We start from the raw sequence: 26,247 nt of genomic DNA, 5'->3' as shown, positions 1-26,247 counted from the left end.
TATTTGACATAATGGGTGTAAAACAGATGGCATGAGAGGGAACAGGGATGTCTTAAATACACTTGTTATACCAGCAGCCTAGGAAGTTACTGATAATGAGTTATTTATCACATGCTCCACTTTAATAGCTAAATTAATTAAAAAATAAACAGAAAATGCACTCAAAAAAAAAAAAGAATGAAAGAAGTTGCTGCCACATGAAAACCTATTACAGGGCCATTAATACTGACCTCAGATTGAAAAAAATTCTTATTTTTCACAGAATGATATTTAAATAATGGATTTTAAAAATCAGCTTCAGTTAAGTTATTCTGCCAGTCTGCCTCTGTGTAAATTAAGCATACCAAAATCAAGTATATTTAAAACATAAAAAACCCCTAAAAGTTAGGAATGCTATTTATCCTCCTTATCCCCCCAAACTATTTTCCCCAAAGGAAAGAAGACTGTAATTTTCACCCTAATTTCTGATTACTTCAGTTAATGTATCATCGAGAGTTATTACTGTAATTTGCAGTCTGCATAATTTTGACTTCCTAAAATATTGCAACATATTAACTTCCATTAGCTCTAGGACAAGAAAAAAAATGGGAAAAAAATACACAGATCATTCCTAAGGTAAAAGAATTCTTAAGACTAGTACAGAGGACCACATAATTAAACTGGGCTTTAAAACATTCCTCTATTTCAAAATAAAGAAATTAAATAGAATCAATCATGATTTTTAATGTGTTGTTGCAAAAAAAAAACCCCAAAAGCCAAGGAAACAACTAATAAGATTTAATTTTATTGACCTCACATGAGTCTATATGCATTGAGAACATCCCCAACACCGCTCTCTTCATTTGCTGCAAACAAGCATGAGCCTCACACTGACAGAAGATACCAGGGAGGGAGCTTGGAGCTTTAACACCTCCACATCTGGAAAACCCTTAGTGTTTTAATTCCCTTTTCTACAAGTATAACCATAGTCAGTGTCTACTTCATTTGCATTAGAGGATAAAAGCAAAAGAGACCCCACCCCAAAAAGCAGTCTGAGAACACCATCTCAAATACAGCTGGGCTGATCTACAGCCAGCTGCCCCCCAAAAGAACAAGCTTGTCCCCACTGCTGGCTCCCCAGCACCAGCATTTGTCAGACTCTGGGTGAGACAATTCAGGATACTAAATAAACAGTGTAAAACTAATCTAATAAAAACCAATTTTTCCTCTCACCCAATTTTCACTCCCTCTATCAACGCATTAAGAGGCTCCTTCTGACATTTTGTCCAAGAACAGGCAATTCACCATATTAATCCTAGCGAAACCTCAGTGGCATGTTGACACCAACCAGAAGACCAGGTTTAACAATCAGAATCTCCTAAAACTAGTTAAGAGACCTTTTCCCCCTTTCCCATCCATGTAGAGGGGGCAGCTAACACCTCTAGGTTGTGAAAAATTTAATTGGTCTCCATGCCCCACCTCTGTTGCCCTCCCAAAGGAGGCCACGCTGGCTGACATTGTGCTGCCTAAGCAGCAGAGCCCACAGATGAGGTATCGAGTGTCACCCACAGGCAACAGCAGTGGCTCGGCTGCTGCTTCAAGACAAAGCAAAACCTTAAAACACACAAAAAAAAAAAAAAAAAAAAAAAAAAAAAAAAAAAAGCCAGCTGCTTTTCTGAACAGAAGTAACGTGGCCATTTGCCACTGCTCTAAACGTCTGCATCAGCTTTAAACGCTTTGGAAGAGTTCCAGATAGATAAACCTTTTTTACTAAAAATGAGAGGCATTTCTGCTAAAAATGCCTGAGCACTGAAATGACTCTTTTTGGTCAAGAGGCAAGGCTTTCAATACAGTATGTCATACTTCCTGATGGGATTGCGGACACAAAAGAATCTGGTAAAAATGGAGTATGTTTTTAGTCCCTTTTCCAAAGTAAACGCAATTCCTGTAATCACACAGGCTCCCCTCAACAACTTTTAAACACGTTGTCATCTTCCACGAAGTTCACCAGCAAGAGAGAGGGGAGGGTTCAGGTGTAATTAAGTTTCCACAAGTTATGTAAAATCGATGGCTAAGTACTGAAGGGAGACCAAAACTGGTGAGCTCACTGAAGAAAGGGCAGGCAAAACACGATCATTATATGTCCCGGCTGGAAGCAGCTGCCTGGCGACCAGCACGCGCATCCCGGCCGGCCAACTGGGACACAACTGCGGGAGAGGGGAGGCGCAGCAGAGAGGGGAGCTGAGGGTTTTAAGGACATCAGTCCACAGGAATCCAGGCTTTGTTAGTAACACTGCTCAGAGGACTTTCTTTTGAACATCACGAAACAATTAGCCTTTTGTGCAAAAGCTCTGAAAAATACAACCATCAGGATTTTAGACATTTTATATCCCATTTTGAGAGCTTCTCAATCACGTGTGCTTTCCACTACCTAGTCCTCATCAGCTCCAGCAGGCTAAAGAGTGGGAAATGGGTCTAAATATCTCTGTGTAAGTGCAATAATTGATGGAACAAGAACTGCCAGTGGGTGGCATTCTCATTTACAGTAACTGGTTCACAGCCGTGCAACTCACACCGGTTGGTGACCCAACACTTCAACATTGCATAAAGCATGATTTGTACAAATCTTAACACATGACACTTGGAAAACATCAAGTCTTTGGGTGAGTATTTGTTGCTCAATATTATGTTTCACAAATCCAATTAGTCACTGAAACAGATCTGTGTCATAGCTGGCATTCCACTGAAGCTTAAAATGTCAGTAACAGATAGACTGACATTATGCCCCATACATTAACTTAACTGTAAAACTGGCACATTCAGAGTGGAGTTTTTCTATCTTCCCACCAGTACATTGTCTTGGCACAGTCTGCCTACATTCAAGACAATAATAATGCACTTAAACCAACATCGAGTGTCTTAGAAAAACTTCCTGGCTTCAAATTTATTGGGATAACAGAAATTACCTCTATTCTATCCAGAAAAACTTTGGCTCACATCACAGCTGCGGTTCTTACACTCACTGCAGTTTCCCTGCTGCAAACTCTGTTTTCACACAGACAGGACCAGAAGCAAAGATTGCAATACAAAATTCTCATACCAAATTAGGTGAATTATCTATCAAAACATGCACGCTCAAAGGAAGGTAACCAAATGTAAAACCCCACAAAATCATTATCTACAGTTCATAACAGTCATGACAGAGGAGCAACCTTGGAAAATGGAGCTTTTCATTTTTAAAAACCACTCTTGAATTTTGCCCCTATACATAACAGACCTCACTGGAGGGAATTAGGTAGTAGGGAGCAAGAAAGTTTAGAAACTTCTTTTAGTCTTAATTAGATGCAAAAAGGTATCTAAATTTGGTTCCAGGCCTTAATGACAAAATTTCAAAATACAATCAAGTGAGGTGAGCAGGTGTTCTGCATCCTAAGACATAAACTCAACATTAACAGCCCCTCGAACATTATTTCTTGCCTATCTATGACTGGAATTAATTCTTTATAAATAGCATTCTTACCCATTCAGATTCTCAAACATGTAAAACTAGAAGTACTATCTAGGCTTGTTATTTTCAAATCATACCGTTTTGACAATGAAATTACAATAATTTTTACTAGCTAAATACAAAAGGAGTTGAAACTCACACTGCTTGGTTTGCGAATTGCAGAATACTTCTAGTAAATATCAGCTTTTCCAATTATTTACAAAATAAAAAAGCACTACAAACAATCTGAACTTTGAGCCTAAACTATCCAGTGCTGCCCCTTTAACACTGTTGTTTAGCAGTGCTCCACAGTTTGACATCAGTTGATACTCCTAAATATAGCTCTGCCTTAAGTCCCCCCCACAGTTCACAGCCCAGACAAAGCCAGCTCCATGACTCACAGCCTGACACAGGCCAAACAACCCTCACAACACTTCTGAAATTTAATCTGAGACATGAAACATCAAAATTTCGAGAAAATATTTAGAAAATTAGTCACTAAAACACAGCCTTTATTAACAGTCTCTTGACTTTTTAACCTTCCCGTTTGCTGCACAGGATTGTGATTCCCTGTGAATCACGTTCCTCCAGTGGGGTTATGTGCAAAAAATGATTCCAAAGTCTTCCCCACTCAGACTCCCATGCCCTCCGTGCAATCCCTCACTGCTTTTTCTGAACTCCTTGAAGAAGCTTTGGTAACAACAGACAATGGAAGCAAAGGAGAAACATCCAAAGGAATAAATGAAGGCTTTTGTGGCTAGTTCAAATGTAGAAGTAGAGGCATTTCACAGCCACAGATGGTATTCACTGGAAGGATGCTGTGTATTACATGCACCAGGTCTACTACACAATAAGAGGAACACTTCTCCACAGGCAGGTGTGAAAGCAGGTATTCTGCTCCTCTCCCCCTTACACAGAGGCCTGGCTAACATTAGGAAGTGCTCCAGCAGGAATTTAGAACACATTCAAGTAAATTGCCCTCACAGATTAGTGGTTTTGCATAAACAGTGCCAGTTAAAAGAAGAGCTTCAGCGTTTACTTAGGCTGTGGTTAACTAAAATATTCTCATATACTCTTACTTTATTGACATGGGATAACTAAGGTAATACAAATTAAAAGTAGAGGTAGAATAACAGAAATACAGAGAGAAAGGTCGAATAGAATGGGAAAACAAGAGGTTAACGCTAAGATTTGGGCTGGGGAGCTTAGGGGGAAAAGGGTCGATTTCAGAGCCACCTTAACACTCCAAAGACAGCTGAGGGAGGTCCAGCCTAATTTCTGCAGTCCGGCTATTACTCTGAGCAGAAAGCAATTAGTGTAGCTATGAAAGTTAAAGGAACATCCAGAGAGAAGCTCTTTTTCATATAAAGCAGTAGCGGCTCTCAGGACAAAGAAAGCGTCAAAAAAAAAAGAAGCTGAACAAGATGTTTTCATGGTAGTGCCTTTGCTTAACACTACACTGCCTCTGAAACCTACAAATTTCCAAGTTGAGCTAATAAGTAAGAACCATGCTGATTGCAGATTTTTGGCTCTCAGACTACTCTGTGAGATTAATTTAATTTAGAGTCAAAACATTTGTAGATTTTCTGCATGAAGAAATGCACATTAAAAACCATAATCCAAAGTTTTCACTACGCTGACAGTGCTGTGAATCCGTATGAGATCTTCACCCGAAGTTGAAATAGCAGCACTTTTTGTATTGTATGAAAAACAGTGTCCTCTGGCTTCACATTAAATGCGAGTAAGCAAACAGTTCAAGCATAAAACAAGTTAACTGGTTCCTATAGCCAGTTCCTGTAAAGAAACATGGACAATTACATGACAATTCTCTAACTACCCTAATTTTTCAAGTAATCATCCTCATAACTCAGATGCTCTGAATATTGAGATATTTGATATTCAACTAAAATACAATCCTTATCAGACAGTTGTATATATTCATCTTATAAGAAACAAATTCAGTGAAAACCAGAAGACCACTAAATTTGTTCTTTAGATCTGTTTTGTTCACAGGATACTTGTTTAAAGATGGGAAAAACCCTTATTCAATCAAAGCCACATAAAGGTGCTTCTATTTTGCAGAACCTTAGAGAAAAGTTTGTACAGAAAGAGAGAAGATTAGATATTCAGGACAATTGTAAATTTTTTATTGCTAAAAAACACATATAGAGAGAACAACTTCCTGAGGTACTAAAGCAGAAAAAGGGAAGATTTAAAAGAAAATACTCAGAAGAGAAGAACTCTGCAAAAGTAGTAACAAACTAGATTTAACCAACAAAGCCTAAACTGCCTAGAAAAACCACGTTTATCCATCACTTATTCACTGCCTCCATCAGGGCACAGAGAGGATGACATTTTGAGACAACTAAACTAATTTCTAGATCCAAGTTTCTCCTCCCCTGCCCCCAGTGTTATACACAGAATATTTCAGCACTGATAAACATCAGGAATGAAAATCTTTTCTATCATTAATGTGATTATTTGTGTTATTTAGGTAGTGTTGGGAAAAGCACAGTGTCCTGCCTAAGACTGCAAAAGGATAAAGAAGCAGAACTGTATTTGAGGCCTGGCAAGAGAGAAGCTGTGTTAGGAACAGAACTGCACACACATACTATACACAATACATCTCTATGATACAGAAAACAGTGATTATCCACATGCATAACTTTATGATTTAATGTCATTTTTACACTCTTCAGTGTCTTTGCAATTGCACACTTGAGTAGAAGTCCAGCCTAAATGACACCTGAAGCAGCATTACAGTTACATTTTTATTTAGTTACCTGCCCTCAAGTATACTGTAACTTGATACTCTGACAAATGCCTATATTTCACACCTTTTTGTAGACGAAGTGACTACCTTTGCAATGAAGCTGCAACTTAATTCATCAGATAGAAGTTGAACTTTATCTGAGAAAAACAGCTGAAGGAAAAGCCAGATGATTAAAAGTACACACACCTTTTCAAAGATGTCAGTATTTGATTCATGTATACCATCACAGTAGCAAGAGAGATGCATTTTCCATAAATAACATCCATAAAAAACCCAATATTCTTTTAGAACACAACTTCTTTTCTGCATTGGTAACTGGACACATTCCTAAACAGATTTGATTTATGGTGTCTTTTTCATGTCTGAATTACTATACATGAATTTACATGCAGAAAGGCGTATGTTTTCAAATTCATTTGTACTTAAAGCAATTATTTTGCACCTATTTCTGAAATGACACTGAACATTCTCAGTTTGAATTTTAAAAAACTCATGGTCACATTAAATAAAGGAAATGTTCCTTTACAACAGGTTTCTGAAAGTTTGAGCTCTACAGCAACAACTTCTGCAAAGGCAATTCTCTAGCATGTTTAATTCAGAAGGAAGAAAACCCTAATGCCATTTTGTACAGGGGGATAAAAGGTTTTTTTATATAGTCTAAATGCAGAGCCTTGTTAAATCAGATTATTTACACCTCTGATGAAAACTGAACCTCAAACACTAACTCCTCAAATGAGGCCTGTTTGCTGAATCTCTTGGACATTTACTCCAATGCCCTGATGTCCCAAGTTCATCCCTGGACTGTTGTTTCCCACTTCCTCAATACAGCATTTCATAGCTGCACTAACAGGCAGGATTTTCTTAGAAATGGAATGCTAATAACTTTGAGTACAAAACTGAAGTCACTGTGGTTCCTCTGTTATAGAACCTCATTTAGTAATGGACACTAAAGTCTCTAGAGATTTTTCACCCACCAAGGCAAGTTAGATGGTTTCCCTTAGAACCACATCCGAGGAAAAGAGGGAGCAAACAGCTACACTACAGACACCTACTGAAAAATGCTGACATTCTAGTTTTAAAGAGGATACTGGCTTTAAAAAAATACAACACACCAAAGACAAAACAAGCATGCTCCAAGTAATTTTATAAGCAGACTGAGGGAGGGCATAGCATTCAGGCTCTTCAAAGGAAAACATGAGGTCATTTCCCCAAATCATCACCGAGGCATCTCAGTATGCTGTGAAAAAATCCCAAATGCAACATTATAGATGTGAGCTCAGCAAATAACCTCAAAACTTCACCTTAAGGTTTCTATTACCATTTTACGCTGATGATAGTAACTACTTTAACTTCTTCTATTCATACAGTATTGGAAAAGAGGTTCATTAGCCAAGTAATAAATATGGCTATTTCTGTAGATAACTTCTCCCTTTATTTATACATGCACTTTCATATAGGGAGAGACTAAAAATAGTACATTGATGCTGACTTAAAGACAGTAAGTGTGAAACACTGGGGGAAATCCCTGTCTTTTCATTTTAAAGAGACTTGCAAAATTACACCCATCCAACCACTCACAGAAGATTTGGAGATTTTGGAGATAAGCCAGGTAGTATCTGAGACCTAAACCCACAGTTAGCTACTGAAAGGCTGAGTAACACCTGCCCAGGGGCAATGACTACAGAAGTCAATTGTCCACTCTGACACAAGAGGAGCCAGGCCCCTCTAACACTGGCCCTGAATTCTGAACAATGGATAGCAGTGTGGTAACAAGCATTGGACAAATGTGAAGTCTCATGGCCAAGAATCACTTCTTTTTGCAATAAACACTGGGGTGATAAACAGCCAACTGCCTGCACCTCAGACCCTCTGCCCACTCTATTTCTAGATGTTTATATTAAGTAGCTGCAGAGCATGTGCCTTCTGCTGTGCTCTGAGCTCCTTCAAGCAGCAGTGGTATGAAATTGTCTCGATTCTTGTTAGTCCCACTGCTGCCCACAGGCACACAAGTAGCAACAACCAACACCGACAAGTCTGGGCAGTTTTCCTTCTGGTATTATTTGGGAAACCTCAAGCATCAGCAAGTAGCTGTCTGCAGACAAACCCCACAGAATCAGGAGATTGCCTCGCATTTAGGAGATTATATAGAAATCTAATTTCCATTCACACAAAAGCTCAGATTTTACAGATTATAGAAACTAAGAGTTGCTATAAAGCTGACATAGAATGTTTCATTGCATTCTCTGCTTTCCTCAAAAACTTAATCATTTGCATTTTTTCACACTATAATCCAGCAGGGGTCCAGAGCAAATTTACAAGCATTTTTGGGTAGATGAATGTATTATGACTTTAGCTTAAATAGTCTTATACAGTTCAATTTTTTAAATATTATTAAAGAACCCCTTGTATTTCAGTGGCAAGACAAAACAAATTTTTAAAATCTCATCATCAACTCCTGAAAATTAGAGCAGAGAAAATTCCAGAAGCACTAGAAAATTTAGAAGTGTTTTTCTTCAAAAAGAATTACTACACTTATGATTTCCTTTTATAGTCTTAATAAGCTACAGTCAGAAAAACAGAAAAAATACAGCTACTCACAAAGCAATTTAAATTCTAAAAAAAATTTAAAAAAAAAAAAAAAAACAAAAAAAACACAAACCAACCAAAAAGATCCACAAAAAAACCTCAAAACAAAAAAGGCTTTCTAAGGAAACTCTTAACCATTCAAAGTATCCTTCCAAAAAAACAAATTTAGCTGAGTTAATAAAGACACATGTCAGTGCTATAACTCTGACCTAAGACATGACATGCTTTTTTCCTCTCTAGTGATATCTTGATATTGATTTGAAAACAAGGTAATGAATCACTTATTTCTTTTGCAATAAAGTTTGTCAATTCAAAGCCCCCGAAATAAATCACATTAAATGGTGAGGCAAACAGGACAAAGGAAACTCAGCAGATGATCAGCAAAATAAACTTTTAATTTCATTTGGTGCTAGTTCATCAGCTGTGCACCATGTCATGTTATATTGCTCTCTAAGCAATACTAATTTCTCAGCCTGCCTTGTTAGAAGCACACACAGCAAAGAGCAGGAACTGCAAAGGGACTAAATCCACTATGGTTAAAATAGAGTTAAAGAAAATGGTTTCAGTTTCCAGCCCTGAAAGAGGCCAAACAACAGATTAACTATTATGTCTTTAGCTCAAAGAAACAACTTGAACATATTCAATTTTTTCAACAATTTAACTATTAATAAAACACTACCTGGGTAGGAAAATAATATAAGTACTATGGTGTCAGGTAAATGCAGCAGTCCACAGAGATTAAATGTCATTCAACAACATAATCCATTCAATTATATACCTTTTCCTCAACAGTGCTGGATTACTAAAAACTGGTTTAAAAGGCAAGGTTATTTTATAGGCATTATAAGATGGCAGTTAGAGATAAAAAGTGTAAGCATTCCAAAACTGAAGACAAAGGTTTGAGTTTTCTTTGTTTCATTCAGTACTTTGGGCTAATTTCAGTAACATTCTGGAGGAAGACTGCCCTCCTGTGTTCACCAACCACAGCAGGCTGGGATGAGACAGCCCATGCAGCTGGAATCACTTCAAGCTGGCGATTTTATTTATTTTTTTTTTTTTTCAAATAATCACATTACTGATTCAGAGAGAGAAATTAGCCCACCAAATGTTTGCACAGAAATACAAGGCTGGTGAACAGCAGGCCTGTTCCTAGTGCTCTTGCAGAAGGTGGTAATGCCTGCTAGTTGGCATCAGGCCTAGAAAGCCATTCTGGGCCTTTAAAATGGCACTGCTGCTCGCAGCTGCTCTTTGCTCTTAACAGAGGCTGCTTATTAAAAGCTCCTAAATTGTTCAATGAAGTCCTTAAGGAATAAAATGCTTGTTAGACACCTTGTAATGAGGTTAGCTGTACTCCTTCACACCAGCTCTACATGCTACTGCAGCTCTGTGGCACCTATCTTCAGAAAGGTACCAAAAAATACAGAGGTATGAATCCATCATCACCCACATTTCCTATGCCACATCGTTCCCATGTCAAGAATCCTGTAAGTGCTTTATAAATAATTAAAACATGAAAGAACACTGTATGGGAAAACGAGCATTTTAGAAATGGAAACACCAAGGTACACACAGTGTGTCAAATGTAGGAAGTCTGACAGTGAGCCGGCAACAGGAGGGACTTCTAGATTCCTGCTTTTAACAATGTAACTTGGTAAGTTAAAAAACCAAATGCTCCTAATTTGGTGGAACACTTGATATTCACATAGCAAACTGCATTTGGAAACATTCAGGAAATCATCCAGCCTCCTACGAGCCCTGCACTAAAGCACTACAAATCTAGTGTCAAGGGAAAGCTTTTCTTTTGACAGTATTCAACAAGACACAAAAAGCACCTCAATAGTTGTATAGGCAGCTCTAAGATCTAGGTTTGTACACTAGCAAACACAAGTCCACTGTTATGGTACTTGTGGATAAAAAGCAGCACACAGATGCACACACACACTTAAGATGCATGTCATTCTGAACTCGTGTGTGGGCATGCACAACATGCCTTGAGATAAATTTTATTCCAATTAACAAAAATGTATCACTGAATGATCCTTCAATTATTCATTCAGGAAAAATATGAGACTGAGCCAATTTTTTAAAAATCCCACATGATTACTCACTTACACAACTACCTAAACCAGTGCTTTCAAAAATGTGTGTTGGTTTTTACATCAGCACTTGCTTACATTACTTAGAAATGGTAATCAATACCCAGTATGGGAATTCTAAGCCCTTCATCTGTGCATGATATGATCACAAAATCCACTACCTTTTTCCCTTATTTTTTAAATACTTTCTTACACTACCTCCAACAACCCTTTTTTTGCAGAGAACAAAAAAGCATTTTGTCTCCAATTAGAGGGCAGCAGCAAGAAAAATTTTTAAAAAGTGAGGGAGAAAAAAAATGAAGCTATTATTCTGTGCATCTGGAGGGCATGCACTTGTTAAATCTTTACTTATGAGCCCAGATTACTTTTTCCTCACATATTGCCTCATGATTTTTCCTTTGTCACTTTGGGGATCACTCAGTTCTTTTTACAGTCTTCAACCACAAGAATTTCACAACAATTGCTACAAAGTGATGCTTCTCCTGTAATTGTACTTTTTCTTTGACTGGTTCAAATAAACAAACAAATAAATAAATAATTAAATGTATTTATATACATAAGGGGAGAGAGATTCTTGCATAGGAACAAGCAAATCAACCATCCCCCTCTTTCTTTTGCATTCCCCATAATACAGACTTATTAATAGTTCAAAACACTTATTGGTGTGAGACAGAGTTTTAATTTAGACTAAATACTCTTAACTTAGAAACATAATTGAAATAATTTAGAACTTGCATATAATAATCTCTTTTGTAGGGCTTTCAACACTGTTTCAATTTAAGTTCTTGTTTTGCCTCCTGGTAAACAAGCAACATTTTTTTCTTTCATGGAAAGACCTCAAAAATACTGCTTCCCCACAACTCTCATTAACAAAAAAAAAAAAAAAAAAAAAGACTTGTTTGTGGTAATGTTAATTTTTCTATTTGTGTACCTGCATTATCAGTCTCTACAGCTTGTTAAACAATATCTAACACTACTCAGCAAACAGAAGAACTTACCTACAACATCCAAACTAAACCAATTAATATATTCCAACTGGACCACTTCTAATTTTCCCTTTTAGAAGAGAAACCAAGCACTAGTAAGAAGAGCTATGATAATCAAATTAGAGACCGGTGGATTTCACACTACAGCCAGGGTTCACCTCCTGTCAAATGCAACACCTCTGGAGATGTTTGCAGGGCAGCAGGAACCTCCAGTGCCACTCATACTCCCAAGGGGAGTGTCCCAGCAAGAACCTAAGCTTCTGTAACTCTCACTGAAGAAGCTGAAACCTCTGGATAGCCAGATGATTGCCTACATCAAGCTCCTTTTCCTGTTGTATTTTTGCTGTAAGAAAGAAGGACAAGCCTTTAAGGAGCATGGGACAGTTAGAGTAGCTTGCTATTTGCATAGATGATACTATGGAAACAAAGGCCAGTGTTAATTATAGTGTCACTGAGAATGTACATCAGTCCAGCAGTCTTTGGAATATAATATTTAAGTACCATTTCTCTCCTAAAAGTTCCAGAAGGACAGTACTGTCCAAACAGCACACATTGTGTCCAAGGTCTATGATAGATATATGAGGACTTTTCTTTCCAATGGGTATTCAGGCAGCTTCCAAAAGGGAAGCACAAAATGTGCCTGAGATGTCTTGGAATCAAAAATCAATTTATTTTGACATAAGGATTTGGGTGGCACACATAATTGTCACACTTAATGTCTGCAAGTACAGAGTACATCTATATTTGGAATTTAAGCATGGTTCTGGCATACCTAGCTAGAATTCACAAAGCAGAACACTGTTTCTGTTAAGATAATAAGGCCTCAGCCCAAGTGAAGCTGGTACAGAAGCTGATACGGCCCTGAAGTCAGGACAGAATGACCCAGAGACAGCCAGCACTACAATCAGGTCCAGGCAGATGGACCACTGGCAAGACCAGGATCTCACTCCCAGAACTGTCAGAGCTGATGCCCACAGGGAGGTTCAAATTCAGCAGCTGCACACCTTGGAATGGCATCTGACGTGAGAGAGGACAAATAAGCCATTCCTGAAACAGTGCACCAAGACACACGATTTATTTTTGGACCAGTACTCCAACATTTTTCCAAATTAAACCTGCAGATACCTCATGGCCCATTCCACTGACTATCATGTTCTTCATTCAGCAGCCTCAACTCAATACAAGAGCCATCTGGAACTCGAGGGCACATGCCTAATCTGGTATAACCTTATCTGCTGCTCCAGTAACTAGATTCTCCTCCTGCAAGGTCTCTGTTCATTCAAAGGAGTACAAAGAACAGCCTTGCAGTGCCAGTTAACAAGTAAAATATCCTGTCTGCTGGCACAGGACATCTCACAGAGGTGCTGGTGGGGAAAAAGGTGACAAATAAAAAGGTGAAAAATAAGAGAGTACTCTCTTCTCAGAGGGCACTTTGTTCATATACTCCTTTTTAGACCTCAGATAAATCAACAGTCCTGCTAAATTACAGATTCTACAAACTGGGTGTTTTTGTCTAAGACAAGGATTTTATTCTTTCCATAGACTATTCTGACAAATAATTTTTAGAAGAAGATTTATTACAAAGACTTTATTACCCTTGGTCCCCAAGAACTTTTTGTTTTCAATCATATTTCACCTCCTACTCAAGGCCTACAAAAATGCACAGTAGTCACAAGTTTGCAAAGAAAAACTCTGAATAACAAACAGCTCTATGGAAGGGTTCTATTTTGTATTTGCCATATTACTTGAAAATGACATACTGCTTAAAGCTTTTTGACAAATACTTTTGGCTAAACAGTCAAGCTGCAAACTTCCAACACAAATTAACCAACACAAAATATTTTGTATCTCCTAACTTCCAGGAACTCAAAATAATACCAGAAAATAACTGCCCAAAGCTTTCCAGAATGGCTACACATATTAGACAAGGACATAGTATCTCTTTCCAGCTCGATGTTGTGGAATTCTGTTTGTCACAGCTCTGCAGTTCAAACACGCTACGCTTCACTGCCCTTTCTATTCAGGATATTTTGCAATCTCAGATTTTCATCAATTAAAAGGAGAGTAGTATTTTAAGGAAATATTAATTGAACAGAAGGAACAAGGGATTAAATCTTTCCATCTTTGGTTAAACAACCTCTGTATCAAGCCTTGTCTTTGTCATTAAACCTTTGCATAAGCCAGTATAAAGGATAAAAAGGCCGCTTACTAGTGACAAGCAGATCCTTCCTTTCAAGAAACAATGTATAAATATTAGCAAAAAAACCCCAAACCCTGATAAAAAAATCTGAAAAAATCTATATCACGAGTCTAAAGTGGAAATAGGCAGTCATGATTAACTGGGTATTCCTTATGGCAATAACTTAATTATACAGAGTGAAACCACAGAGCTTTCAGAAAAGCTTCCTTAATTTACTATATAATCCACAAGCAATTTCCTTATATGGCTGGAGAGAAATCACTGCTGTGTGCTCTAAAGCTGGAAGACAAATGGCCTTACAAACAGAAATCACTGTTACTAACTGGAATAATAAAAGTCTTGCATCACCATTGTTACACATTCCTTTCATATAAATTCATTGCATTTTCTTCTGAGTGTGGTAAACCATCATCAAATCATTAAATTGTTTATTGAATTTATGTAAATCAACAGTGCAGCCTTACAGGGAAATGGGAGAAACAAAGGAAAGGCATTTAGGATTTTTAGTCTAAAAAAAAATCATTAAAATTACATTAGAAGTAAAAATCCAAATACAGACTTGAGCTTCTATGTTTCACATAAAAATTAAACCTTGCTTTGGGTCATCACTTTACCGTGAGGTGATGACAAAGGATGAAATACCAAACACAGTCTGGCTAACTGTCAATTCTGATCTTAAAATTCCAATGAATTCTTCTAAATATGACCATTTAGAACTCATATTACTGAAGTAAACTGCTTTTCTTTATGGAAAAGTTGGATGCCACTGAAGAGCAGCCTTCAGCACCTGACTACCAACAACTTCTGGTAGAATCTGATGGTTACAAAAAGGTTTCTTAAAATTTGGTCCAACTCTTAACACTAAAAACATAACAAAATCCTCACAATACACTTTTTCTCTGCAGGAAGCAGCTCCAGGAGTATTTACTGTTTGCTAAGTAATGAATGGAGGATGAAGACCACATCCTTTCATTTTTACTGCAGAGTGTTTTGGGATGGGTTTCTTTATTTTTCCCCAAACTCTTAATCATTTTTTGAAGTAAACAGACCATATACTTCATCTATTTTCAGATACTCACTCATATACACACTCAGGCACACTCACTCACCATTTTCATACTGCAAATGGTCAATTACAATCAGACTACAGTAAGGTATAATTCAGAATTTTAAACCATTAAGCTTCCAAATGAAATAAATTCACCAGCTGCTTATGTTCTGAATGCTAGGCCCATGATAAAGGAGACAAAGCACAGTTAACTGCCTAAATTAAAAAATTTCAACCCTTACAGGGTACACCTATTTTTCATTAACTATATATATACACCATAAATTTCTAAAAATCAGGCAGTACAAATGAAAATATTATTGTATTTTGCTCTAGTTCAAGCATTTTCATTAACACAATGAAAAAAAAGAACCAAGTCATTTTTAGAGTTTACACTTTCTAAATTCTTAACATTACTTTTGTTATGAAAAAAAAGAGACAAATAAAGGACAAAACCAGTGAAGAATGCTACTTATTCTAGAGCAAAGCAGCTCAGAATCTGGCACAAAAGAACATAACTCAGTGATTAGGTTGACTTTTACAACTTCGTCCATGGAGAAAGTGACAAAATTGCCACAGCCATAAAAAAAGTAATTTTTAGCACCAGAGTTCAAACAGACCCATAAATAAAACTACACTCATCCACATCACTAGAAATGTCACATTAAAGAACTTCCACTGTTGGGAAAATATTATAAATAATCCTTGCAATTTATGAAATATGAGAATTTACTACTGCCTTTGGCAATTCCTGGCAGCAATGCTTCCCTGGCAATAATCCAACCTGAAGATAACAGGCTAATGTAATCCCCAGTTTTCTCCTCTTCAAAGTGCACACAAATCCCAACTTAATTGGACTGCCTTCCTTTTCTGCACATACAACATACGTAAAAATATTCATGGATTTAAGTTTTCTTATTTATTAATCACATCACACCAATTTCAGTGTATTTTAGATGACATAAGGATTCAGGCTGTAGGAAATTAAATCCTAGTTCTTACCCAGAACATTTCCTGCAGGTACTTCCTCAAGATCTTCAAGCTCTCTTCCCATAAGTAAGTAGAGGTTCTCCAATGTACAGCATGTCATATGAGGGACTGCTGGCAGATCATCTGTGGCAGAGCACTGGGATGACAGCTACACAGAGCACAAAACCAGCATCTGGGTATTTATCACTTAGCTCGGATAAAAACCTCTTCCACAAAACCTCCTTGCATTCCAAAGCTAAAAAATACAACCTAGAGCATTTCCATCTCAAACCTTAGATGGTAAAAACCAACATACACTCCCAAAAATCCAGGCTTGAGGCAAATAAGTGAATGTTACCAAGAAGATAAAAAAAGATAATGCCTTCTTTGGCAAATTTTAGGTGTGTACTACTTCTACCTCACCTTTCATTATCACCAAAAAAAACAAATGTTTTGAAGTAAATTCAAAAGTAATGAACTTCTTTGATCAGAATCTCAAAACATTTAACTCCAGTTTTCCCAACGCTATTGTGCACCTTCTGTTCCCTAAAAGAATTGCTTTTTCCTTCACATATTTTTTAAAAACAAAATATACACATACTGGATTTATGGTTAGCTAATACAACACTGTACTTTATTTTGGAAATGTTAAGGTTTATAATGAGTTTGCAATCAGCTATTAGCACAATTACTTAAATTACTTTGATACTTTCTGGAATTCTGCACTTGAACTTTTTCTCTCTTTTGAGTGAGACATGTGTAAGAAGTTAAGTCATCAGTGCCTCAAAAGAATCCCAAGTTATTGCAACAGTTCACAGTCACCTCTTACCTTGTGCAGAGACTCAGCAGGATCATATTTTGGTCCTAAAACAAAGATTCTTTGCCCTCTTTTCACCACGCCACTGAACACTCTGGCAAAAGCAATGAAATAGTCCTTGTTGTCTGCTTCCTGTTTCACAGCCTTTGAGGTCATGCTGTCTCCTTGACCAGTGAGCTGTTGCTCTTCACCTAACCAGTCAGAAAAATACATTAAGCATAAAACCACTTTCCTCATCTGAAGGAAAAAAAGTCAGTTATATATTATATTGCCACATGTGGCGAATCACAGAATAGTTCCAGTTAAAACAGACTTTTAAGATCCTGAAGTCCAACCCAGCACTGCCAAGTCCACCACAAACCCATGTTCCTCAGTGTCACATGTTTTGAGTATCCCCAGGGATAGTGACTCAATGACTTCCCTGGGCACACTCTTCCAATGCTTTACACTTTTGGTCAAGAAATTTTTCCTCTAAACCTTCCCTGGCACAATCTGAGGACATTTCCTCTTGTCCTACCACTAAAGACCAACCCCCACAACTGCTACCCAGTCCTGCTGCTCATAACACTGCTTTTGTACCAATTTATTGGCTGTTTGGCGTTGAAAGTCACACAGTTTTTAGCAGAGCATCTCCTTCAAGCATCATATCCCTTCAAATAAAGTACTGAGATCAAGCACATTCTCAGGCTAAGGAACATGAATCCATGCCACTATTTCACCATTTATGAACTATCAGCTTTCTTACAAACCCCTCCTCACTCTTTGTTCAGTTCCACACATTGAACTTTGGACTGGCACGTGGATGATGCACGATGTGGATTTGTACACAGCCCCTTGGCAACACCAAGACGCTACTATCAAACATCCTCCTAAAAAACAGGTATCAAGGTACCACACACCTTTCCTATCACCAGTGTTCCCAGTTACTTCAGAGGAATTTTCACTTGGGGGCTTTTCTGACAGCTCCTTCCCTTGACTTGCTGCCAATTTTTCTGCATGCCTTCGTTTCGCAAGTTCGCGCCGATGAGCGATTTCTTCTTGAGTTAATGGCCTACATTGTATTTTAAAACATCAGTATTTGGCAATGTCATTTATCTTAAAATAAATAACAGTAATTAGAATACTCTATTTGATATAAGTAAAAACTCATGCAGAATGCCTTTTGTCCCCCAACACTGTAATTTGAAGTCAGCTAAAATTTACAAAGTCTTCCTCTACCATATTTAGGCTTTCATTTTTCTTCCAAATACATAGAGATCAAATACTGTCATTTTTAATTACTCGTGGTATCTTTATTATTTCAAGGTAATCTTTATAGCAAGTGCTCAAATGCAGGGAAATGTCTTTGCCTGTTAAAGCTACCTTTCATAAAGTGAATAAGCCCATTAAGGCAGAAGACTTAAAACAGACAACAACAAAAAAACCCAATTTTAATAGTCTGATGCATCCATCCACTCACTGGTACACCCTGCCTTAAAGCAAAGTGCTTCAAAGTATGATTTAAAGCAATAAATAATAAAAGATAAAGAATATTATCAACATTCTTACGTAAGGCAGTATAAAGAGACTTGTTTGTCAATGCAAGCATTTTAAACAGCAAAGTGATGTTCATTACACACATATGAAATCTAACAGCACTGCCCAAAACTGTCCATTTGATTTTTAAATCTGGCCCTAAGTAAAAGTAAGTTATTTGATGTTATCCCCTAATTTAATTATTACAAAGATAGAAAATAAATTCAGATACTAGTCATCTTCTCTTTTCAGTTATTACTCTTGTTTCTATTAATGTCCCATATAAACGAGGGGAACGTAATCATTACAGATACTTTCAAGAATAATCTATTCTGTTTACTAATTTCAGTATCAACAAATTCCCAAGTAATGTGCCATTATGTGCCTGCATTAAAAAATAATCTTTAGTGCTGTAACTTAAAAGCAGAAGAAATAACTAAGTTATGCAGACATAGTTTTTTTAATGGAACCACAATGCTTTCAATGTTGGAGTTTTTTGTTTGTTTTTTGGTTTTTTCTGCATTGGGAGCAATGGACATATATATTACTTTAATTCTACCTCAAGAGAAGGAACAGAAGTCTTTCTATCCTAAAACATGCATTTCTACAACACAACAGGACAAACTAATCACCAAGTCTTAGACCTTGACTTCAGCTGAAGAAGGTGAACATAACCCCACAGCAAAACCTCACCTACATGACTTGTCCTGCATTTGCTCACATGATAGAGACAAAAACAACAGTCCTTAGTGTTCAGATGGTTTAGGATTTTTTCAATCAACTCCATGAAACACACAGCATTAAAACAAAAAGTGCCCCATTAGTAGTTTTAGCTTGTTTAGTAGCCTTGGACAAGTCACTTCCTCTCTTCAGCCTCCACACTTAAACAGGTCAAGATTTCCTGAACAGCAACAGTAATGAATGATAAGAGGAAGACAACCACAGGAAGCACTACAGCAGTAGAGTCATTTTTGTTTACAGAACAGCCATACAAATATGATCTCTACTAAAAAAAAGCACAGCAAGATTGACTCACTTTGCCACATCAACTATTACACACTTCAAAATATGGAAAAACCCTTTTAATCACAGGTCAAAGGTTTTATGTGCAGTCAGTAGTTACTGAACACCTACTCTGCTCTTAACTGGATTAATTAGGGGCAGGAAGCCTTGAACAGATTACATGGCTGAGAACAACTCATGCCAGTAAGATTTTTATTTATATCATAATCAGAATGATTTCCTTCAAGAAAATCACCTTCTTGCACCTTCTGCAAGAGATTTAAATTAAGAAATGAGACACTTCATGAATCAAAATTCTTTATAGAACATGAAGAAACCACTTGGAACAGTTATCATGCTTATCTTGAACCCAAATGTTAAATTTGAAAGAGTAAGAAAACTATACATAAGTTAAAAATCTCTCTCAAAGTTACCTAAGAGAGGCCCCAGGATAAAATGTCAGAATTTGAAGCACAGACTTCTAGAACTCAGAATCTGGGACAGACACATTGCATGTTATAGAAAAGGAGAATGCAAGACAAAATCACCACTTCAAACTTCTTAGTAACTTCATTTTTTTTAAAAAAAAAGGAAAAAAGTGTCTCTTCAAACATGACAGAATTAAGAAAATGGATCTCTGAAATTTCAAATACTGTGGTATTTCTGTTTGGCTTCTTTATTTTACTGCTAAAGAGAGCGAGGTTTAACAATACAAAATGCAAAGCAGATGGTGGAGAAGAAAACTTTTTTATAATTTTTTTTTTCCTGAAGGCAGCTGTTCAAAGTTATTTAAAGGTTTGGAATGTTAGAAAAATTTCTAGAGGAGATAGATTGATAGGGAAAGTACAGATCAGACAGCCAAGGGTGTGATAAACATAGTCTATATATGATGGCATAGTATACATACAGGGACTGTGTATGCATTCCAACATATCTGATTGTCCAAAAATACTTTTCATTTTTGTAAATAATCCTGAGAGTAAAAGAACAAAGTTTCTTTGCTTTTTTCCACTTTACAAAGTATTTTCCCAAGTATCAGTATATTTAGGTGTCAAATAGCCCTAACCACAAATATTAAAGGTACCTCAAGATTCTGAATGCACTGGTCTAAGTTGCAATATATATAAACACACTTAATAATATTCTCATTTTGCTAAAAAAGCAGATTGAGTGTAGGTGGGACTTTAACTAGCAGGTACAACCTAGATTCCATCCTGGTTTCTGTCACCATCAATTTCTATAAAATTAGCCACTCCTACAAAAAGATAATGTTGTCAAATAAATCCTTTTATAGAGTTGTAACACAATCAAGCAGAACACAGAACAAGATTAATGCACATAAGGCACTGGATCTGAAACAAAACCAGTTTCAAATTATACCCCGATTTATTCAATTTCTCCAGTTGGCAAAACCAATCAGAAGCAAAATCAATTTTGAACAAAAGCTGCCCACACCAAAAGAATGGTTGCTTCTTCTTTTTCCCCCCTTCCCCTTTTTCACTCCATTAGAAAGGATCAACTGCCTCATAATATTGGCAGGAAAAAAAGAATGGCAACATGCAGTCACACAAAAACCAGCAAATAAAAATTCTGTGGCAGAAAGAGATTCCCTGCCTCCAGAGAAATGCTACAGCATCCAGACACGGGAACCTGGCACAAATAAGGGAGCTGGCATAAAAGGGTGACCACATCATTACCAACTCATCTTAAACTCAAACATGTCATAAACAAATGCTCTGGAAATAATAATGTGGGAAAGAGTATAATATCCATACTACGGCATTTAATAGATTGCTGATTAAAGGCATTAGATTTCAGGTTATGTAAGCAAGCTCCTGCTGACTACTTCTATGATTCCCACATTCCCCCAGGATAACACATTTAGTTCAAAATGAATGACAACTAGACTTCCTCATGCAATCAATCCTCTGAACATGATAGCTTTTCTACTCTTTCAGATTATCAAACACAGACTTCAATCCAATGCAGTTCAAAAACTCAGAGTGAATGATCAGAACAAAACCCCCAAAGACAAATTTGCCTTTGATTATTGAAGTGTTATGTTTATGTTTTTAACCTCCAGACCATTTTAAAAACGAAACACCACAGTCAAAAAACCAACTGATTTCCAAATGACTAACAGCACTGCCAACAAGTGTCTGTGATGCATCTCTCATGCCACGAACAATGGTTTTCAAGTTCTGAGAATGCTTTCTCCCCATACAGCTTTTACCAGTTTAAACTGCATGAGCTCATGGACACATGTTTGACTTCACAAGATGAGGAGGAAGTAATTTCTGATAACATCTTTAAATCCATGTAATTTATAGAGAATCCTATTCATGACTACTCTTCAGAATTAAGCTCTAGTGAAATCATTGGCTGCTGCTCTGCTCACCTGGTACTCAGAGTTCTGTTAACAACATCCCTAAGGACAGCTGGGTCAAGTGCAGTTTGTTTGCTACATTTCAGCACAGTGTATGTCCAGTGGCTTTCCTAATCCTTTAGAAGCTCATTAATTTCTGGATTAAACTACTTGATGTCAATGGAACAGTTTCCATTCACAAACTAATGTACACCTACTAAGATCACTTACTGTCAGTTCTACTGCAATGAGACTGCTACACAATTCACAGTAGAAATAAATGTGTAAACACAAAAGGAGCAACTGAAAATTATCCAAATCAGAACTTACATGAAATTTCACACAACAGTCTTACTCTTTCAACAGGGAATACTCAACAACTGCTTGTATTACATTATATGGCAGTTATCTTTCATTCTGACACACGTAAGGAAATAAGGTATCAATCCCAAGCTGTCACACTCTGCCTGGAAAAACACTCCAGACTGATAGAGCGGCCTCTGATTTATCTCACATGCTAAATGTGCAAAAAAGAAAAGAGAAACTCGAAGCAAAACTCTTCCACAATGTTACAAGGTTTACTCACTTAAACTCACCATTACACAAACTATAGCATACCCAGAGATTCAAATTTCAACCATTACGGTGTATCTCTTTCTTGGATCAGTTGCCAAGGTCTCAGCCAGATTTAAATGTATACTGTTACTGAAATCTATTCCATTATAACCATAATAAGGGTTTTAGTTTTTGAAAAGCATTTATTAGCCTTTTAATTATGCAACTGGTTGCCAAATTCAGATGCTAACCTGTAAATCTGACAGCCTATTCAGATGATACATGCCCTATTCATTTCTACTGCACCAACTACAATTTAGAACTAACTACTAAAGAACAAAAGATGATGGGTTCAGATCACACTGAAGTCGCTGCAAGTTGTATTGCCTTAAACATATAAATTAATTTACTTGCAAGATAGTAATTTCTTACAGAGCTTGGAGCTTTATACAGGTTCTCATTTTGATCAATTCATTTCAGCTGAAGATTTGGCAAAAATCACAGGACTTTCTTTTTCCAACACACTTTTTGTAAAGCATTAGAAAGAAAACAAATGAAGCATGCTACAATCTGTTTGTTTAAGACATGCTCACAAGCTGTAGCACAAAACAAAGAAACAAGTATCATTGTAATTTCATGCAGAATTGTATGGGGAAGTGTCTGTTTCAGGGTGACACCTAAAAAAAAAAAAAAAAAGTCCTGATTTCAAGCTGACTGAGGAGAAAGAAGAATCTTTCACATTATCTGGAGGAAAATAGTAGAGGTATTATAGGTATTATAGGTTTTATATCCCCCAGGGCAGTAATGGAATATAATTTTAGTGCACTGGCTTATCTGTTCAATAGACTTTTCTTCATTACCACTGGAAAGTAGAAATGGAATTTCTTCAGTGCACTTTATTTATTTACATTATTCAGGATTATAAGATGGACTTGAGGTAACATAAAAGGTTTGCTTCCTATGCTCACGTGGCATTACATCACTGTGAGATTTACACAAAAAGCTTTACTTAGTAGATGATTTCATCATAACAAACATATGATATTCAGTTTATATTTTCCTAACATTTTACATTAAATACCCCTAGCAAATAGCTGGAAGCAATTGCAATTAACTACTAAATATTTCTCTTTTATACTGGGTTACATACAGACAGAATTCGGAACCTCAGGAAAAGCAAACTGGTACATTTATATACCCTGTAACCTAAATGCCAAGTTTGGCTTTTATTTATATACCTACACTCGAGCATTCTGTCTTAGACAAGGGCTCAATGTCACACACCAGCAGAAATGAGAGAAACAGCATATGCTGAATGAACATCTAATATTGCACACAGCAACACTTTAGAATAAATAACCACCAGCAGCATCAAATAACCATTACATAAAGCAAGTGGAGGAGGGGCTCTAATCTGTTTGTCTCCTCTGCCCAACCAACAATTTACATTTTTGCCTGACTTGGTGGGAATTAGCAAGTAATTTCAGAAGCTCAGACAGAAGAAACTGGAAGACAAAACATTTGCACAATTCTCATTTCTTTACAAAACCTGGTAAAAATGAATGACATACTGGTACCATACAAAAAGGCAATTGTCAAATCTTTCAGAGGAAAGATAAATATAAGATGACAACCTGCTTTAACTTGACAATGAACCGTTTTCCCGTGTATTCTGCTACTTAAACAGTAAAAGCAAAATCATACCAGTTTTAGCATAGAATCTATTCATTTTAAAGTGACCTTCAAGGATATATTAGTTGCCAACAGCAGTCTCAAAGGAGGTCCTTTTAATTAAAAATCCATCCTTTGTTATCATTTACTGTACACCCTGGACTTAGAAGAGCTTTCTGCTTTTCCCAACTTATGCTTAATAAGTATTACAAGCAGATGGCAGAAATAAGGCAAACTATAAAAAACTACGAAGTCAGTTTGAATCTTGTAACAAAGTTCCAAAAAGGTAACCTTACCCAATACCACCTCACAAAAGGAAAAAGGAGACACTAGCATGGATCTACACTTTTTTCCCCTTGGATGTAGAAGACAAGTCTTGCAAAAAAATATCTGGAGAAAACTCTTCGATTTTTTTACCATGCTTTAACATGCTCAGAATCAGTCTTTCCACTCCCAAGGATGGGATCCCACTCTCAAGGGATTCAAATAACCTTAGATCAGTCCAGCAGTCAAACATCAAGATACATGAGAGCACAGTTATGGCTCCTCAAAATTAACATGTAAGTGAAACATACAACATGGATTAATGTTCTTTAATAGGAAAACATGAAACAATTGGTAACAGACATAGTGTAGATATTCTTTGTTTCTCCCCATGTTCAAACATTCTTAAGGAGCACCCTCATGGAATGCCTGTTTAAATATTGGATCTCACATGCTCCTTCCAACCATCACTCAGTTCTGTTAAGCACAATCTTCACTGTGTAACTGTAAATAGCACACAATGACCAATACAATTAAAAATATGCTCAAGAACCACAGATACACAATGCTGTGTTTTTAAAACACTTGGATTTTGTTTCATGGAGATTGCTTTCCTTCATTAGAACTAACCTCCTTTTCCAATTTCTTCAAGAACTGCTTACCTGTAGAATCTTAACAAAGCAAGTATTGAGAAATACACATTTAGCTCTATTGCTGTTTTTCAAATAGTGGAAGCCAACTGTCACCTCAAAACAAAATCTTTAGTATTATCTAATCTGCAAAATCTGACAGTACTAATAATGACAGATTACCTCAAAGAAAAACATAAATGTGATTTCATTTTAATATTAGCTAATTAGTAACTAATTGAGTATTTTAATACTAAGGCCAGCAAGAAATATTTTTCACACAAACTACAGAGCAAGACACTACAATTTTCAATGGACTGAATAAACAGAGAGAAAGAAACTAAAATCTTGAAAATTTCTCTGTCTGGCATATGTAAAATCCACCTGTGCCCCATGTCACATCCTCATCACCTCAAAGACTCTTGATTCTCCCAACAAATAAAAAACCAGGTCATTATCAGTGATAGGACAGCCAAAAAGTGATGGCCTCAGTGTAGGTGTTTCTGATAACTGGAGCCCACCCCCAGGAAAGGAGACAAAGCAGGAATGGCGCTGCTGTGCCACACCTGAGCAAGAGCTCGTGATTCCCAGACACTTCAGGACAGCACTCAAAGCAAAACTGCACCATCTAGTGTCTGCTCAGTCCATGCACACAGTGCATCCTTGCCCTGAATTCAAACCGTGCAAAGAAGATTTCTGGTGGAAGATTTGTAGAAAACCTTGGTAACAAAAAAATCGAAACAAATCTAGCAAGCAGGAGAAAAACCTAAGGTAGGTAGTAAAGCTTTCAAATATTACTACAGTAGCAGAATTTTTTGTACAAAGATTAAACACAGTCTAATTCAGCAGGAAAATTATTTTCTCTATTAGTGAATGTCACTCTGTACAGTGACAATTCCCCCAAAAAACATGAAATGGCCAGTTAACATAGAAGTTGCCTACTGAAAACACTCCAGAGGCTTGGAGGGATGAAAGGTTAAGATGAACCTCATTCTTGTAAACTCATCAGGAAAGTACATTTCTTCTGCAGAAAAAGCAGGTGGCTTCAGGTTAAAGTAGTAAACTTAAGTGTGCCAGGAACATGAGATCTAGAAGGACCTACTCCTCAAAGAAAAGAAGATGGCTATTGAACAACAAAAGGCTGCAACAAAAAATCTTCCAAACATCCCAGAAGAAAATCCTTTGAAGTGCATTAATGCCCTTCAGATCACTGCAAATAGTCAGTCAAGACTTGGACTACTTTAATCAACCCATTTTATTTTGCTGTTGCAATGGACAGGATGATCACTGAGCTGTTCTGCCCAG

At 36.9% G+C, this 26,247-nt stretch overlaps 1 protein-coding gene across 1 annotated transcript in view; it reads right to left on the bottom strand.

Moving 5' to 3' along the window:
- EFL1 (elongation factor like GTPase 1) overlaps nt 1-26,247 on the bottom strand; it is a 65,138-nt gene that overhangs the window by 29,119 nt on the left and 9,772 nt on the right. The window contains exons 13-15 of the mRNA XM_082291048.1: nt 17,841-17,992; nt 16,954-17,132; nt 16,158-16,293 (exon numbers count right to left, since the gene is read on the bottom strand). Coding sequence (XP_082147174.1) covers nt 16,158-16,293; nt 16,954-17,132; nt 17,841-17,992 — 467 coding nt within the window. The remainder of the gene's footprint in view (nt 1-16,157; nt 16,294-16,953; nt 17,133-17,840; nt 17,993-26,247) is intronic.

Source organism: Coloeus monedula (genome assembly GCF_965178545.1).
Source record: "Coloeus monedula genome assembly, chromosome: 14".
NCBI lineage: Eukaryota > Metazoa > Chordata > Aves > Passeriformes > Corvidae > Coloeus > Coloeus monedula.
Note: the sequence above shows the minus strand (reverse complement) of the source record. Positions and strands in the feature narration are given on the sequence as shown.